This window comes from Siniperca chuatsi, linkage group LG7 (genome assembly GCF_020085105.1).
Source record: "Siniperca chuatsi isolate FFG_IHB_CAS linkage group LG7, ASM2008510v1, whole genome shotgun sequence".
Taxonomy (NCBI): Eukaryota; Metazoa; Chordata; class Actinopteri; order Centrarchiformes; family Sinipercidae; genus Siniperca; species Siniperca chuatsi.
The window spans coordinates 21429691-21447138 of record NC_058048.1 but is presented as its reverse complement, the minus strand read 5'-3'; the positions used below and the strand labels follow the sequence as shown (position 1 = coordinate 21447138).

The following is a 17448-nucleotide window of genomic DNA, read 5'->3' as shown; positions in this document are numbered from 1 at the left end:
ACCTCAAGGTAGCTGGATGATGGAGTTCTGAAGATCTTAATGTTGGTGGTGTTTGAGTTGGGGAGCTGCAGTCCATCTCTCAGCCACACAATAGATACATCACTGGGATAAGCCTTGACCTCACAGCTGATATTGACAGCATTTCCCTCCCAGGTGTACACTGCCACTGTACCGTGGATCTTAGGAGCATCTAGTGGGAAAAAAAACCCATTACAGACTTTCTGCCAAAGCATTTTTGATTTTGTGCTTTTAACTGTGCCTGAAAATAGTGCTGTGTACATAAAAGTGAATTTAAGAGCTTTATATGATTAGGAAATGCTTATTTTGTTCAGTTACAAAGGGTGGATGACTAGCAACGCTGCTGTAAAGTCACCTTTACGACACAACACTTATATTAAGAGAGAAGGAAATACTTACAGCGGACCTCCAGATATGCCGGCTGATCATCTTCTCCAATGGCACTGCGTGCTGTGCAGAGGTACTGACCAGCATCTGTATACTTGACATACTTCAGAGTGAGGGAGGACACACGAGCATCACTCCTCACCACTACATTTCCATCCAGACTCTAAATGGGACCAGAAAATAGCTTGGTTTAGGAAAATCAAAACATTCACATCAGTTATATTCCATCCCCATATTGCACATTTACATCTACAGAGCACATTTTTGCAGAAAGATGTGAGACCTGAAAAAAGCTTAAGAAAGCCTGCCTTTAATGAGCAGAACAGACATTATATTAATGAAAAAGCCAAACTCTGCTCTGTAAAGACGTGGAAACATAAGGACACAGTTGACAGTACGGGGGAGCTTATCAATAATTGATGACAGAAGGCACTAGAAACCATCTACAGCTTTTCACACTGGAGGGCTTACCAACTCGTGAAATACACTGATGCATGACGATAGACAGCAGACCTTACATGCGCTTTTATATTGAAGACACTTAGGGCTTAGCATCATTGCTCACAATCATATTTTTTTAGTAAAATAACATTTTAAGTTAATCACTTTTTAATTTTTGGTCTAGTAGGTTGCAATGCTCTCTGAACCTACATGCCCCAGTTTCAGTGACAAAGAGCACATGCCCTGCACATAGCACTTGAAACCAGGGAAATAACAACAGACAGCTGGCTAATGAGATGTGTAAATGACCTTCCTGCTCTAGAGATACCTGGTTTCGTTAACTTGGTAAGCAGAGTTAAAACATCCGAGCATAAGTAGCTTCTTCACCTTCCGGGTCAACAACTTGTGTGTTGTTGTGGTTGCTGTTGTCATGTGACACTAAACTGTGGGTGTACAGTTACAGACAGACCAAATTTCCCCTTTTAAAGAACCAGTTTATTAAGGCTGCTTATAGCACAGAAAATGTTAACTTTCCTCTGAGCACAGTAGATCTCTGACTCAGTAAGTCTCAAACCAATTCAAATTGTGCAGTTTATTTAATGGATTTGGGGCATGCAAGTGTTATAGTACAGTACTCTTTTATACAATGAGTGAGTACTTAGGTGTTTTTGTGAATTATTCCTTTTAAAAAGGTGCTGTAGAACTGAACATCTAAGCCTCTCTGTTGGTCGCTTTCATGGCTTTGATCCAAGTTGAAGGCAAAACAATGGCACGGATGCTTTTACACATATTGAATTAGGGCCCAGTCTGGGCAGTCATGTAAGAGAAACCCTCGTTAGTTTGTATTCAAATTCAATAGACAAAGCATGTCTGGGGCATTCATTATGCATAGCGGGTAGCAGGACCACGGAGACACTTACATAACACACTATCCTTTTATTCTGACCCCTGTGCAGAAAGCATTCTCCCTCGACCCCTGTGGTACCGCTTCTGACTCCTGCATCTGTGCAACATGCCAGACTATGTACAGCCATGTTAGTTAGTATGCTTCAATATTGAGTCCTTCTTAATTTTGTGCTCCTGCTTTTCGGAGAATGCAGCATCAAAATGTCACAGAAGCCAGAACAACATATGGAGAGTTTCACAGGGGCCACAGCCACTCATTTCCTATATGAAGCCCATAATGACTATCATCTACCAGAGGAAACGTATGTGTTCACTGCAATTTAATATTGTGATTCATTAATGTTTTATACCAATGGATTCTTAGTATGAATGCATAATGCACTAGAGTGGTTATCTATTGGAAACATCATTGATCATTATTTGTTGACTTTACTGCCTTTAAGAAAGAAGCACAAAACCACTTCACATGTCTGTGTGAAAATCTGTTATAAAACGGATGAGGGAAGAAAATAAAGGATTTCAGACAGAAGCTCCTCTAATAAATCAAGCCAAACTGACAGCACAGCTCTCTAACAGCTTCTTCAGCTTTACCAGCAGAAGAGAGAGGCACTGCTGGAACATCAGACCATAAAATTGAGAATACACTGAGGACATGTTAAACTCATGTCTCACCAAATCTTAACTGGCCCAGCATACAAATACACCTTCCCCTGAATGTACCTTCCCTTCCGCTCCTTGTCAAATGAACACTCAGCTGCCTACGCATATGCAACAAACATGCTCAGCATGCTCATACTGCGGTTTATAATGGGATATCTTGCAGAGACACACACTGATCAATTTAGAGTGCAGGTAGACTTTAAAACTATATCACGTCAGAAAGGGAAAATTATTATTGCCTGATCCATTAAGGTACTCAAAACCTGAAACCACAAATGTGCTGGAAATACACTGTGAGATGTAATTTGTGAGACGAGAGTTAACTAAAATATGGTTCATAAAATAAAGTAGCATGGCATAACTCTGTTTTTAAGCCTTGTGTGTTCTTGTTTTTGAGAAAAGTGGCACTTACTTTGGATAATCTCTCTTCTTCTTGAAAAAACTTGAGAAGCTTGGGTAACCAGGATACATTTTATACTGTTTAGGCTTTTTGGGGCTAATTTTTGTACAGCTGATCGCTAATCCAAATGTTCAAAATAATGCATCTTACCCTTACTTTCTAGGTAAAAGTGTATAGCAAGCCTAAACTAAATTTTTCCAGTGCTACCACTTCAACAGCTTATTACTGCTGAGGCACAAAATATGTAAATCACAGTTTTACACAAACCTAGTAATTACTGTCAGCATGTGCTTGATGAGAAAGGTTTGTCCTCACCTCCTGTAGTTAGTAGTGCGTGATAAGGTTTTCATTCTAAAAGTTTTGTAGTCACCGGTGTTATTAGCGAATGCATGTCAGATGTTCATATTTAGTGATTGTTGGAAATGGTGAATGCAAAAAGATACATTCTCAAAGCTATTAAGAGTCAAAAGAAAAGACCAATTCGCTTGATGTGCAGTGCTCCCTGCAATCTGAAAAAAGAATAGCAAGGCTATTTGAGGAACCAAATGGTCTAAAAATACATACTCATTTCCTGTCAGATGGTCCAAAAATATACATAACAATGGCAACCCCGATATCTAATCCTGCAACTGAAACGCTGATGGGCTGATCATCGATGACATACTTTGTGAAAGCACAAACTTCTGTTCATTTGAAAACCAAAAAGATGAATCTGTACCAGCTCTGTCCTCTAGTGTGGTCAACACAGCACTAATACTGGAGATGACAAAGTGGTATTTCTCACCAATTTTGTCACATATGTAAAACACATATTCGATAGTGCAGTAAGTTGGAGAAAAGCTTATGTGGGCAGCTCTTTCTTTTGCCAATTTTCACTTTCTTTCAGGAACAGTCCCTGGCTCTGACACTCTGGGCTGCACAAAGACATCTTTCATTTTCTCTTGCATACATATTCATTCATCTTTGGTCCAACGAATTAGAATTATAGATACTTATTATCTAATGTCAAATCAGTTTTTGGAGAGAAAACAGGTCGAAAAACTGCATGTAACAGAATTAGCATCAAATCTATAAATGATCAAAAATTAATTATAAAACTCATATTTGAGCATGCAAATGTCTTGTACTGACTTGTGTTCTCGCAGGCTAGATTAAAGGTCTGAAGTAGGCCACTGCATGTTAAGTTTATATGGAAACCAAACAAGCAAAACAAAGAGAGACAAAGACAGACAGACTTGCACTTGCCTGTTTGGCTTCTGCATCTCTTTCTCAGGGTTTCTACTTTCCCTGACCCTTACTTGATCAAGAATTTTGATCTGCATCCATCCAGAATTAAATTAGACTCCCCTGACATGAAAGATGGATGGGTGTAAGGAAAAGTCATGCATTTAGAATACCTTGTGTTGCTCAGGTCGAGTCCATGATGCCTGTAGAGGACAGAGACAACAACAAACAAAAGGCAAAGCAGTTCTTAGAAAGTAATCCTTATCTAGGCAAAGCTGGGATGCTGCACATAGCATGCAAGTATTAAGTGTCCAGTTCATTTTCTGTACATCCACAACCCCTGAGCTGAATGTCTGATTTTGCTGAAAGTCTGCAGATACAATGACAGTGATGCTTTGGATTTCCCTTCCAGAGAAGCCTATTATGTGACAACAGGGGTTTTCTTTTAAAGGTGGATATTTATGATGTGTTATTTTCTGTACTGCACACTGGAACGACACTGCTTCTAACCCCAAAAGAAGTAAGTCTATTGGCACCATGATAACGCAAATGGTTACAGATAAGAAGGTTATTGGTTTATCAGGAAGAGGTGACTCAATTACACTACGACAACAGAGATATGTCGGCCTGTTTGGTAAAACTAGTACAGCAATTATCGACTCTCAATCCATTTTTGACTCTAGCACTGTTCTGTCTGTCCTACATCAAGAAACAACAGTAAGTACCCTAGTCATCAAGTCACTGAATAACACTTGTTGTGTTTCTCAATAAGCAATGAGGGGTGTAAAAGAACCAATTTTGTTGCAGCTCTTCCTGCACCCCATGTGAGACCTGGAAATAAGTCTTTGCCTACAGGTGGCCTGTGTTATGTTGAGTAATTCTGCAAGTCAGATGTTTTTCTCTGAATGTTAACAGTACTTGTACTGCAGTCTCAAATGAAGTGGGTTTTTTTCATTGTTATGCTAAAATGGACAAAATGTGATTTGCATAAATTCTGAAATTTAAGTTTAATTCTTTAAAGAAGTATATACGATAGCACCTCTCCCTGTTAGTGGAGGTTTGTAAATCTACAGGCATGTTAGCTTTAAAATAATTTCTGTATTATAAGAATGGATGCACTAATGATTCACTAACTGACCAAAACTATATCGTTTAAATAATAGCTAGGGCTGAGTTATTGTCGAATGTTTTCATTAATTGCCTCTCCATATATCATGTGGTGAACACATTCTCATATTGAGGCATCGCGGTTAATTTCTCACATTTTTGACTGGAATCAACATGAGTTTAACATTTTATCATGTTACTTAGAGTTACTAAAGAAATAAAAATCACATATATCAAGATAAATAAGTAATTATCATAGTCTTGTGGGTAATTTCTCCCTCTCTACTGACTACAGGAAAACACCCTCCTGAATACAGAATAATTTTACATCATGACAGATAAAATCAAACCTCTGGATAACATGCTATGTCAAGTTAAATCAAAATGGCACTGAAAAGCCCAACTCCACAAGACAAAAAGCTTTTTGGAAAGCATGCTCTATGAATTTCATGATGCTGAGGAGGAAATGTTAAGCATGAAAATGGGATGTGATGGCCAACATAGCGAAAAAGTGTTGAAGCGTAACAAGCGAAATGATAAACAGCTATTTCATCAGGTGCAACAGCAAGAAAATGTCAAGTAAATGAAAGCAATCTGCTGGAATAATTGTAGGGCAAAACAGTGAATCAAACCATCAATGAATTCACATATAAAATCACCCCTTTATTATCCTTTCATAATCAATGCTGGTGGCTTATAAATAACACAAACAACATCTGGTGTGTTTGAATTCAAGTACCTTATATCACTGACAAACCTGACTCACCATTTACTATGACAACCACCAAAATGAGAAAGGTAAAAAGAGGAGACGATAAAACACTTAATAGACAAATCATTTGCAAAGTTTACTGCATGAGTGTAATTTCACTATGTTCTTAAGTCCTCTACTGTCACAGTAAAACACACTGCGCACCGTGCATCATTACAAACAGCAGTTGGCTGCATATCATCATAAGTGCTGAGAAAGAGCGGTAGCCCAATTAAAACAGGCAACCTAATAGTCTGGAACATCACCACCTCATCCACAGACTCGTCTGCAGCGCTGCTTCTGCAGTAAGTGAGCTGACAAGTATCGCTGTCATATCTGTGACAGGTGTTTGTTTAAGACAAAAGGACAATGCACAACAGCATGAGGGGAGCGTGCAAAAAGGAAGACACCACAACACAATCACTTCTCAGAGCATACACACAAACCAATATGGTGACGGTTCCCTTGGGACTTATCATTTTCCCAGCCCATTGTTATTGCCTTCCATAGTGAATTATCCTTGCTCTTTGTTCTGACATGAATTGTAATGTCAGCTTAAAGAGGGCAATGCAGAGAGAGAGAGAGAGAGAGAGAGAGAGAGAGAGAGAGAGAGAGAGAGAGAGAGAGAGAGAGAGAGAGAGAGAGAGAGAGAGAGAGAGAGAGAGAGAGAGAGAGAGAGTGCGCTCTTAAAACACATAAATGTACAGAACACTGGCGGTGTTTCATTCACTGGGTGACGCCTAACTGAAACCGATGATTATGCATATTGTCATTGTCCTGTGTCATTAACTGCTGAGCCGCTACATGCCAGTACATCACAGAAAACTGACTAGTATTTTAGTGAAGAAACCTTTACATCACTCCACTACTGAGCTACCAGGCGTGCTGTTGTAAATGAGTAGCCTTTTGTGTTTGGAGAAAACAATGCTCTCTGTATTGGCACGCAACGCTTAAAGCATTCCTCTGTTTCAGATGCCCTGCCTAAACCGCTGCCACACAACATTAATTACAAATTTTCTTTAAGCATCTCATTACTTATAAAATAATCATGAATTTCTTTTCTCAGGTCTTTAATAATTTCTAATTGGCAATCTGGATGTTAGACAGAGCAGGCCCTAAAATGCGTATTTGCGTCCTGATATTTGAATTATTATTATTTTTTTTTTTTTTTTTACAAAAACACAGATTACAGACATTAAGTGCCATCCCCCAATCAACTACAAACTTTAATATGCTTTTAAGTTTTATAATTAGTCATATTTCGCTACAACTTCCCTCTGTATAGTTCAATATAGTTCAAGATAATTACAGCTTGAAAACTCTGTGCATCAAGCAGAATGTTTAATATGTATTCAAATAAGCAAAACATTCATTATGTAGATAATGTACAAAGCATGGATAAATACTTCATTTACATTTTCAGTTATTAAACAGACACACTTATCTAGAGCGACTTGCAGCGAATGCATTCAAAAGGACTGAAACAACCGAAAACCTCACAAGTTGATGAAAGTTTTTAAATAAATATATAAACACTTAACTTTAATAGCTGTATAAACAAAAACAAAACTATCCCCAGATAAGTACCAATTTGAATTTGAAACGTAACTCTAAGCAGGCAAACACCCACAAGGGTATAACAGTTTTTGACTATACTCCTTTTATCCTGTCTTTTTTTATGTACAGTACAGCTGCTTTTCTTTGTATGATACAGTAATCTCCCTCAATCCTCACATTGTGCACCCCTTTACTCACAGTTATCGGACAATGCTTTTGTCTGCCGACACTGAACATTTCGTGTTGGAGGTTATTCAGAATGAATTTGTTTCTCCCCGTGTTAACCTTTAAAATCCAAGACCACAGTAAAAAGGAGAGTCAAACGAAGCCAGACAAGATTTCCTTAAGCATCAAACTGACAACGAACGGCTAATCTATCACAGAATATCAGCTGTAAAATAGATTGTCTTGGTTTCTTACATGACTGAAATACAGTATCCAAAAGTATTCTTTAATCCTGATCTTTCTGCTCAAACATTATACAATAATTCAATATCTTGAGCTACAGATGTCTCCTCCATCTGCAGAAGTATAGTTCTCACATGAAAGGTGAAGATAATTAAAACCTTAAATCTTTGCTATAACTATAAAGTAATTAAATGTTAGCTTAAAGGCACCCTGTGGAGTTTTTGACCACTACTAGCATGATGGAATAATGTTTTTACATGTTGTCCTTGTGCATGTGCATGACGCACATGCCCGTGTGTGATGTGATACACATTCCTGCCAATGGTTTCACGCTCTTCCACTAAGCTAAAAAGGTGGCGGCAACAAAGGCAGTGAAGATGAAGACTGCTAGCAAGTAAACATGTAGGTAAATGATGCAGTTTTCAAACTTCAAAGAAAAATTGGTTTTGCAAATATTTTATGAGGAAGGAAATACATTCAACACATTTGTTAGACCTCAAGGATACACACACTGTGTTTTGGTGAGTAACACTGAATGTAAACAGAAACTTTGTTTGTTTACAAGATGTTTACACTCCACAGTGCACCTTTAATAAACCTTAAACAGGGTTTTTTTTAGGGTTGTTTAAAGCTTTATTCTAGCTTTAAAGATGTAAACAAAACAAAACAATATAAACATGTACAAAATCAGAAAGGCAAAATGTTGACTGATCCCCTGTATAAAGCAGATTAGTTAATTAACTGTTGTTTTAGTGAAACAGTCTCCTATGCAGTCAGGGCATATAAACTTAATATCAGAGTGTAATTCTTTTTATTTATAATGTCAAACAGAACATCATCATGTCTGTTCGTCAGTGAGCAGTATCCAATAACTAAAAGGAAAAGGGGAGTTTTTGTGAAACTTGAATTGCACTCTAGGATTTTTCACATTACTCCAATCATCCTCTTCTCTTATTATGCCACTGAATGTTCTGTTCAACACTGAACAAAACACCACTGATATGTGTGATAAAGTACAGCATGGGAATAAAATGATCATAAGGTTCTGCATAAAAAGGCCTTTGTACTAGATGCACAGTACTGTTCAAACAATAAATGAAAATGGCTGACCAACTAGAGAGCCAAAGAACTGAAAACACATTTAAATAAACTGCTAATTAATTCTGTCTATTCATCACAACCACACATCTAAAATGGCACACTACAGATCTGTACTGGTTTTCTGACCAACACAAAAAACTCACATCAGCATATTAATGAGAAAATCCTGCACATCCTTTAAAGTTTGTTTAAAATTTAAATAGTGAATTAACAGCTTGTTTTTTTTTTTTTTTTTTTTTACATTTTTCTTTTCAACATGTCCACCCCAAACGAATGTCGTTTAATTTTTTACACCCATCCTGGATGAAATACAGCTGTTATGATGATTACAGATAGCATGACAGACGCACATCATATGAACAAACAAAACATGACAATTAAACAATTAGCAGCCGTTTCCTCACACATTCATTAGAGCCCCACCATGGAAATCATTCCCCTTGCTGATAATCAGAACTATAAAAGGAAAATATAAGCAATCTGCTCTTTCTACACTCTACGGTGATTGAGTATGGCTGCTAATCATTTCTTTGAAGACAGCTGTGAAGAAATGTCACAGATCACAAAGCATTCTGCAGACTAAGGTCCAAAACACACTGCCACCACAGCACAGCTGTGCATCACATGACATGTGCCATGTGACATGTCATGGTGCCGCACCATTTTTTTCTTGTTAATAACAAAAAGCCTCAGTGTGTGTTATTCATTTCCTCAGCACCCACCTGCACAGTCAGTCTTCACACCTACAGTATAGCTGGCCAGGCAATGTTTTTTATGACATATAATGGTGAGACTGTGGGATGCAGAGCTCTGAGTGTTACTCTAGCCCTCTGATGAGTCTTTCCTCATCCATTATGACAGCTTCAAGACCACAAAAGAAGGCAATCTGTCAGAAGAGGAAGTTGAGGTGCAGCAGCTGGGAGGTGTGTTCTGCAAAAAATGCTGCTTCTCAGGGGAGATCTACCCTGGATAATAGGATGAAGGTGTAAACTGGGCGGTGCTTCCATGTGTGCCAGTGTGCCTCGCCACTGTGACTGTGTGGGTTTACAAAGAAAAAAAATAGGCCTGTCATGATGTGCTTAATATGGTGGTAGCGTGTTTTGCACTTTGATGCTCCATTCAAAACCTGTTTTTGAATATCAAACGCTCAGCCCTGTGGGCTTGACAGGTGGCTGCAAAACGTTCATACTTCCATTTTCATGCAGTGGTTGTCGTCAGGTACAATGGATTTCAAAAGTGACCAGTTTTCACGGTTGAAAAATGCCCATTAAACCTCTTCTTGCAGCATAATCCACTTCTCCACTGGCCACCTTTATGATCAGCATGTTCCCCACACTCATATTCTCTTATTTCTATCTGCAGGGGGTGAGTGTGTAATACTCAAAAGATAGATTTTAGGTGGAGCACTTTTACCCTCAATTTTCAAGTGATACTGACATAAATGTTAGACAATCTACAGTACTATGGAGATGACAGACAGACTGAGCTGGGCTTGAATCCAGGCAACCTCATGCTGTGATGGAAAGTTTGAAATGATGAGGCAACAGCGACACAGAAATGGTCTTTCCCTTTTATTATGTTACTAACCAAATTTTCATCTGATCTCGTGAGATAAACTCTACACACTTTCTATCACAAGATCAGTGAAGTTTTCAGGCTATGTTTGGGAGACATGCAACAGTCGAATCAATTTCATGAACTCTGATGAGATCATTCCTTGGGGTTTTCAAGAAACAGCTGGGAAATTTTCAATAAAAAAAGGGGATTATTTGATTTCAGTGGGGTTTTGTTAAATCTGGAGGCATACTTTGCAACACTACTCCAGTACATTTCTGTGCCACGCGGATTTCATACCTGATAGATCCTGTTTAGATGTGCCTGTAGGAAGAAAATGTAGTGCATGTAATGGACTGACTCCAGAATTCCTCCATGAACTACAGTATCTCTCTGAAGCATTTTCCCCCTCATTACCTCTCAACTGTAGCAAGATACCTTGAAGAACCAGGCCATGTGGGCAATAGATGTACGAGAATACCAATTAGGTATTCATTGTTTTTGATGGTTTGCACATGGAATATTGTAGAAGACATTACCAAAAGGACACAGTATCGAGGATGTAATGGTAGGTAAAAAGGTTAGCTCTTAACCGATGCAATGCCAAAACAAATTTAAAAGATGGTAGCAGAATGTCCATAGATAAACATTATAAATTATACCATTTTAATATAAAACTTTTCAATCACCAGCATGAGCAGAATAATGATAACGGTGATTGAAAATGCTAAACAAACACTTGATCATTAAGTGCTCATTCTAGCAAACACTGTACAATAAGAAGCAGACAAAGTTTAATTATTGCCTCAAATTGCATGCTTATTTTGGGAATGTTATAATTGGGTTTCTGATGCAGATTTTCTTGACATTTGGGAAAACTCAAGTCAAATCTCAGTGTACTGCACATTACTGGCTGAGTATCGCTGAGCTAATTACATGCGATCCACTGGGCCATCTCGAAGGAGCTGCTAATTTAGAGGAAATAATCAACAGTGCATAAACCTTGCTGAGGGTGTTTCGCAATGAAACTGCAGAAGTCCCCCACCTGCACACGATCAATATACCTCTTGAATTTAGGTTAAAGGTATTCAATTCCTCTCCTTGAGACACTGGCGTCCTGCAGGTTTGTGTTCCTCCCTGGTGGTTACTAGTCAGTGTGTCACACTTCCACATCACATACTAATGCATTACAAAGTATACTATAAGAATATTAGTGTGCAAGAAATTTACTTTTTCATTTTGCACATACAGGAACTGATGCATGAGATTCATTGATATCAGTCAAACTGCAACTTCAGAAATACAGTATCTTACCAATTTCCAATTTGAAAGTGTCATAAATAGCAAGAAAAATAATTGTTTTATTTCTATATTTATTATCTTCAGCGCTTCGCCACCATCATCTGCCATTTTTTCTCTTTTTTAGCATCTACATAATGGTTTTAATATGTAATTTTCCCCAGTCTGTACTCGTTAATTAAAAAAAGATGAGAATTTATGTATAGTATAGACGCAGATAATACCAGTCTACTTTGCACCAGGTGTGGTTCATTAATTCTAGGAGGAAAAATACTTGCAGGACACCAGCCCTCAAGTACCTAGGATTTAGATTTTTAGCTTCTACCATCATCCATACTGCCTTTATTATTTTACCTGTTCTCCTTCAGTGAAGACGCGCTCACCGTAGCTCCAGCTGATGGTGGGAGTTGGATCTCCAGATGCCTCGCAAGTCAGAGTTACCTGCTCTTCCATCTCTGAGGTGCTCTGGTTTACGATGTAAGTGATCTTAGGTTTGACTGTAAAACACAAACACAAAGTCATCACAAGCGCACTAGCATAACAAGACAGTCAGGTGGTTTGGCAGTACAAGTACAATAAGTACAAGAGCAACTCTGTGGATTTGGGATAAGTTCAAAGGGAGGATGATGATCAATAGCTTGACAGGTGAGTGGGATTTTTATGGCAGCAAAAGCGTATTTAAGCATTTCCAGTCCCAGCAGCGGCAAAATTGTGATAACCATGTGTGGATCCACACGTAATTCATGTAATAATTTATTTCGCCTATCTCAAAGGAGCCGGTCTTCATTTTTGTTTACAGTTGAAAAAACTGTCACGTTACAGTGCACCTTAGCACAGCAGGGTGCCACAACTGTGACATGAGCAGAGCGAAGCAAACTGTAGTGGTACTTCTGAAGTTTGAGGTTGAGCATTACTCTGATTTCATATTTTTCATTCCACTCCATGAAGGATGAATGCATGGATCAAGCAGTGCATTTGCTAAATGTAAGTCTATTCAATATAATGGATTTAATTTACTAGAAAATCACAAGAAAACGATTGCGACCTTGTTTTAAAATGCTTTTATCTTAACTGATAATTATTAAATAAATAAAAGAAACAGCTGTGTTGCCATTTTGTTATTTCTAAATAAAAACATATTTGAACATGCAACAATTTGTATTCACGGTGTCTCAAACCGATTGGCAGGAGCCAATTTTTTAAATGGATTGTATCAGCTATGTTAATCCTGATCCATCTTTTCTTATAATTAAAACACTTGAACCCTTTTCAAGGATACAGCATTGTGAACGATAGGACCGTGGAACAGCACAAACAAATGAACAGCAGCCAGCAGTTTCAGTAACAGTAACCACACTGATGATGTGTGGCAGTAAATGAAGCAAGCAGAGCTGCTTTCAGTATTTTACAGGTGCACAATGCCTCTAAAAAGCTTCTGCTTTAAACTTCAAATTTAAACTTCAGTATTTTCTTCATGCTGGAGACAAAGAGAAGCATGAATTTTTATTTTTGTATATGTCCAAGAGAGCAATGCCATCCGCGATCGATTAAATAGTGGACAATGTCCACACACACAGAGAGAGAGAGAGAGAGAGAGAGAGAGAGAGAGAGAGAGAGAGAGAGAGAGAGAGAGAGAGAGAGGTTCTCTGGTATGACACGGAAAATTTTGCAAGCATGGACCAGGTAGAGCAACAGTGAACACACCTAGTTGGTGCCAATGTCATTCGTTTCGACAGACCTGCTGTTGAACGGAATCGCAGGTGAAAAAATCCAAAACGCGAGTTGTGTTTTTTTTTGGCCGACTTTATAAAACATACTGCTGACAAAGAAAGTCAACAGAGCAGACACATACAGCGAAAGAGTAACAGGAAGAGGCAGGGAGAGGCAAGCCGGTGTGTGTGCAGCGGTATGCAGTAAGAGACCGAGGTGTAGGTGTGTCCGCAAATATCCAAATTGAAAACCAAATACTTACCCAACGAACGAATATCCAAATAGTCAAATATTCGGGTCCAGTCCTAATTCAGTGCTCATTATTTTCTCACTATTTTCTTTACTAATTTCAATGTAGCCCTATTTAAAGGCTCTGGAAATGTATTTTCTCAACCAGACCAACTTACTTTGTCGTACATGAACATTTTCCAAAAATAGACTGCATTGGTTATTTAACATGGGATACGTCTGTATTTTGTTTTTTGTATGTGCTCTTCTTACTGGTTTGAAGTGATTGAGGTTCTGTTAGATAAAAGTGTTACACATACGTGCACCAATCAGAATTTAGTAACATTTTAATCAAAATTAGATGACAATTGTGAGGTTGTTTGCTTATGTAGCACTGTCAATCAAACTGATCAAAACACACCCACACAATCCTGTTGAAGCTGGGTTTCCAGTGTTACACTAATAATTAATAGCTGAAGCCCCATTCAGATGGCACTTCTCAGTAATTCAACACATTGTTCCAGTCGGCATTTTAACCATCAGGAAATTACAGGATATGGTCTGCAATAGATATGGACATTAAGCAGGACAAAGCCAAAAGAAAAAGCCAAAAGCCTCTTCAGGGAAGCATGAGAGAGTGGTGGTGGGAGAGACGTGATGTAAAGAGACTGAATGAGGCGAATTTGAGTCAAAAATTGTACTCTCTCGGAATCATAACTCTGTCAAATCTTAAAACACAGACATGATTAAACAATAAAACATATTATCATCATACAGTGTGAGTTACAATTCGCGAGGATATCATTATCTCTGTGATCTCACGAACAAATGTCCATAAATCCATTTAGAAATCAATCATGTGTGAGAATCATCACATTCCTAAGTTTTCTTCAGTATCAAAGTAATCCAGTGACAGTTGTTTACATCCATGGGACTCCCTAAAAACTGAGGTATTTCACCCGGATGGGCGTGGTTTTGCAGAACGTAGCAGTGCACGCTTCGGCCAGTTCCGTGACCGTCTCATGCTCTGAGTGCACGTTCAATTAGGAAGGTAGAATATACTGTTCATGTTTTCTTATAATTTGCATATTTGGTCTCACACGTATGTAGCCTACATGAAAATTGACAGTCTGCCTTGTAAGCTCATTTGGCATCTTGCATCTATGCAAGATACTACATTGATATACAGAACCCCACATCTGAGGAGATTTTTGTTCTTGGACATAATTTAGTCCATCTAAATGTCAATATATTTTAGCACTATTTAGTTCATATTTTCCAGTGTATCGTTATGATGGTTAATTTGAGAATTTATCAACAGTCAAGTAGAAGTAATTTTAAAATCCGCAAAGTCTAGTCGCGGTTGTAATCTCTCATCTCTGTATAAAAGTGACAAGACGACCCAATGCGAGCCGTCGAGAACGCGCATCAGGCACGCAAATTTCTGTGTAACGCAGGACATAAGGCACCATTCCCGGGTGAAATACCAAGTTTTTAGGGAGTCCCGTACATCAGTGCAAACATGAACTGCTAACAGCTAATTCTGCATACTTTTAATGGTGCATTAAAGTAAAATGTAATAAAAATGGGAAACAAATATAGGCTAAAAAAATGGGGCAATACCGGTACCTGCAGCTGACATTACAACAGCCCATTTGATGAGCTTTTTCAGGGTCAGTTCTTTTCTTTCATCATATTGGTTCCCAAATATGCCTCTGTTTGTGTTAGCATGTTTCCATCTATCAGATTAGCAAAAACATTTTTGACATACTCCATTTTCACACAAATACCAAATTTCACATTGAGCTGATAAAAAAAAAAATGAAAGCAGAAGAACAAACTGCTCTTCACACAGAAAATCCACTTTAAAATACAAGGACATGTCTCCGGACAGGATTTAAATTACAGTAGGACAAGCGAGTCTCCTGAAAAGCAGTCGGTTATTGCAGCTGTACCAGGTAATGTTAAAAATTAACCCCACATCCCCTAGAGAAATAAATCCAGTCTGAATGGGGCTTAACAATGCTTTTTCCCAACATTACCTTTAATTGTTCCTCATTTAGTCATAATTATTGAATGTTATAGCGAAATACTGTTGATTTGAAACCACATTTTCAGGGGCTTTAAGGTGTAAAGCATGCACTGTGCAGCTGTAATATGTAAATATCTAATCAGACTTGGTACTGACAGGTACTTAATATTCAATAACTCCAATCAGGATCAGGGAAAAGGAAAACATGATCGGGAAAACACATTTATACAGCTTTCATATTCAGAAGTGGGAGCTTACAAGGAAACACATGATTGCAGCTTTTCCCACATTGATGTAAGGAGACCAGAACTTTGCGAGGGAGAAAATCTTTGAGATAATGAGGTACATATTGCTAAAGAGGTAAACAATGTGCTTTGAAAGCTGTCTGCAGTAATTTTATAGTAATTATTTACCCATTGAGTTCTAAAGAACCAGGCCCTGACCGCCTATGTTGTTTAGGAAAATAAACTGTACCAGCTAACTCATTGACAGAAAGACTACATGAACTAATATTGTGATAAAAATGATGGTCATCATTATGTGACCGAATAAAGACAACAACCTAGTGGGCAAACGTGAAGAAAAGAGAAAAAGACTTCAAAGAGTTAAGCTGAGCTCATCCCACTTGGCCAGTTCTCTAAATCCTTAAGCTTCAGCCTTACATGAAACATCCACAACCCACACTGAAACAACACCTCATCTTGTATCCCTTAGAAAACAGACACATAACCATACTATTGTTCTTCCCCCACCTACATACTCTTATACCTCATTCCCACGCACTTGGAACAATTTATATTGTCACTTTAGTTCTTGTATGTATATAAAAACGTGCCTTACCAAACACTCTCAGACTGAGTTCCTGCTCACTTTCCCCAGCCTTGTTCTTGGCAATGCAGGTGTACTCTCCTTCATCCAGCTTGGTAACATCCATTAATGTCATTTCTGAGCCATCTTCATTAAAGCTGTACTTCTCTCCTGCCTCGAGAACCGCTTCGTTCCTGTGGAAATCATGAGTGTCGAACATTAAATCCATCTGTCCAGTCACTTTCAAACACCGTTTTTAAACTGTACCATGTTATGTTTAAAAAGATAAACGTTTCCCAATCTTTAGAAAATAAGCAGTAGTTTCTAGATCCTTGAATGACAACGTTAAAAAGATCAAGCGATGAAGTAGAAGCACAGTGACGAAAAAAGAAGAGAAAAGCTGAAAATCTCAGAGCAGAAAATGAGGGCGATGATGTTTTTCTTTTGCAGACCTTTTGGCATTTGGTGTTAAGAGTCTATTTGAACAAAAATGGCTCATGTATTTTCATTTTGTCCTAGTGGAGTATAAATTGTTTGTCACTATTACCAGTCATGTAAAAGAGAATGTTCTCTGGCCTCTGACTGTCTGATCACTTGTTGTGGGTTTCACTATAGGTGCCATCCACCTGCAAAAATGATTCCGAGGGCAACAAAATACTAAAAACCAAGGCCAACAGTAGCTCCTGGACGGTTTGCACTTTGTGGCCCCCCGACTCTAAGTTGCCTGCACAGCTAACTGCTGTGAACAGGAACAGTTTAACAAAGCAGGAGCCTATCAATGGCTGTATTCAGATACACAGAATAATGAGGCTATTGATGACACTCCAGTCTTCAGGTTTCACTTTTTACATGTACCTT

The 17448-nt window shown here is 38.4% G+C and overlaps 1 protein-coding gene across 21 annotated transcripts in view; it reads right to left on the bottom strand.

Moving 5' to 3' along the window:
- ncam1b (neural cell adhesion molecule 1b) overlaps positions 1-17448 on the bottom strand; it is a 75689-nt gene that overhangs the window by 19384 nt on the left and 38857 nt on the right. For 9 of the 21 annotated variants that reach the window (XM_044203824.1, XM_044203809.1, XM_044203822.1 and 6 more), the window contains exons 7-12: positions 16624-16784; positions 12168-12310; positions 10815-10838; positions 4210-4239; positions 418-568; positions 3-190 (exon numbers count right to left, since the gene is read on the bottom strand). In XM_044203824.1, coding sequence (XP_044059759.1) covers positions 3-190; positions 418-568; positions 4210-4239; positions 10815-10838; positions 12168-12310; positions 16624-16784 — 697 coding nt within the window. The remainder of the gene's footprint in view (positions 1-2; positions 191-417; positions 569-4209; positions 4240-10814; positions 10839-12167; positions 12311-16623; positions 16785-17448) is intronic. The other 12 variants (XM_044203811.1, XM_044203816.1, XM_044203826.1 and 9 more) reach the window with 3 other exon arrangements.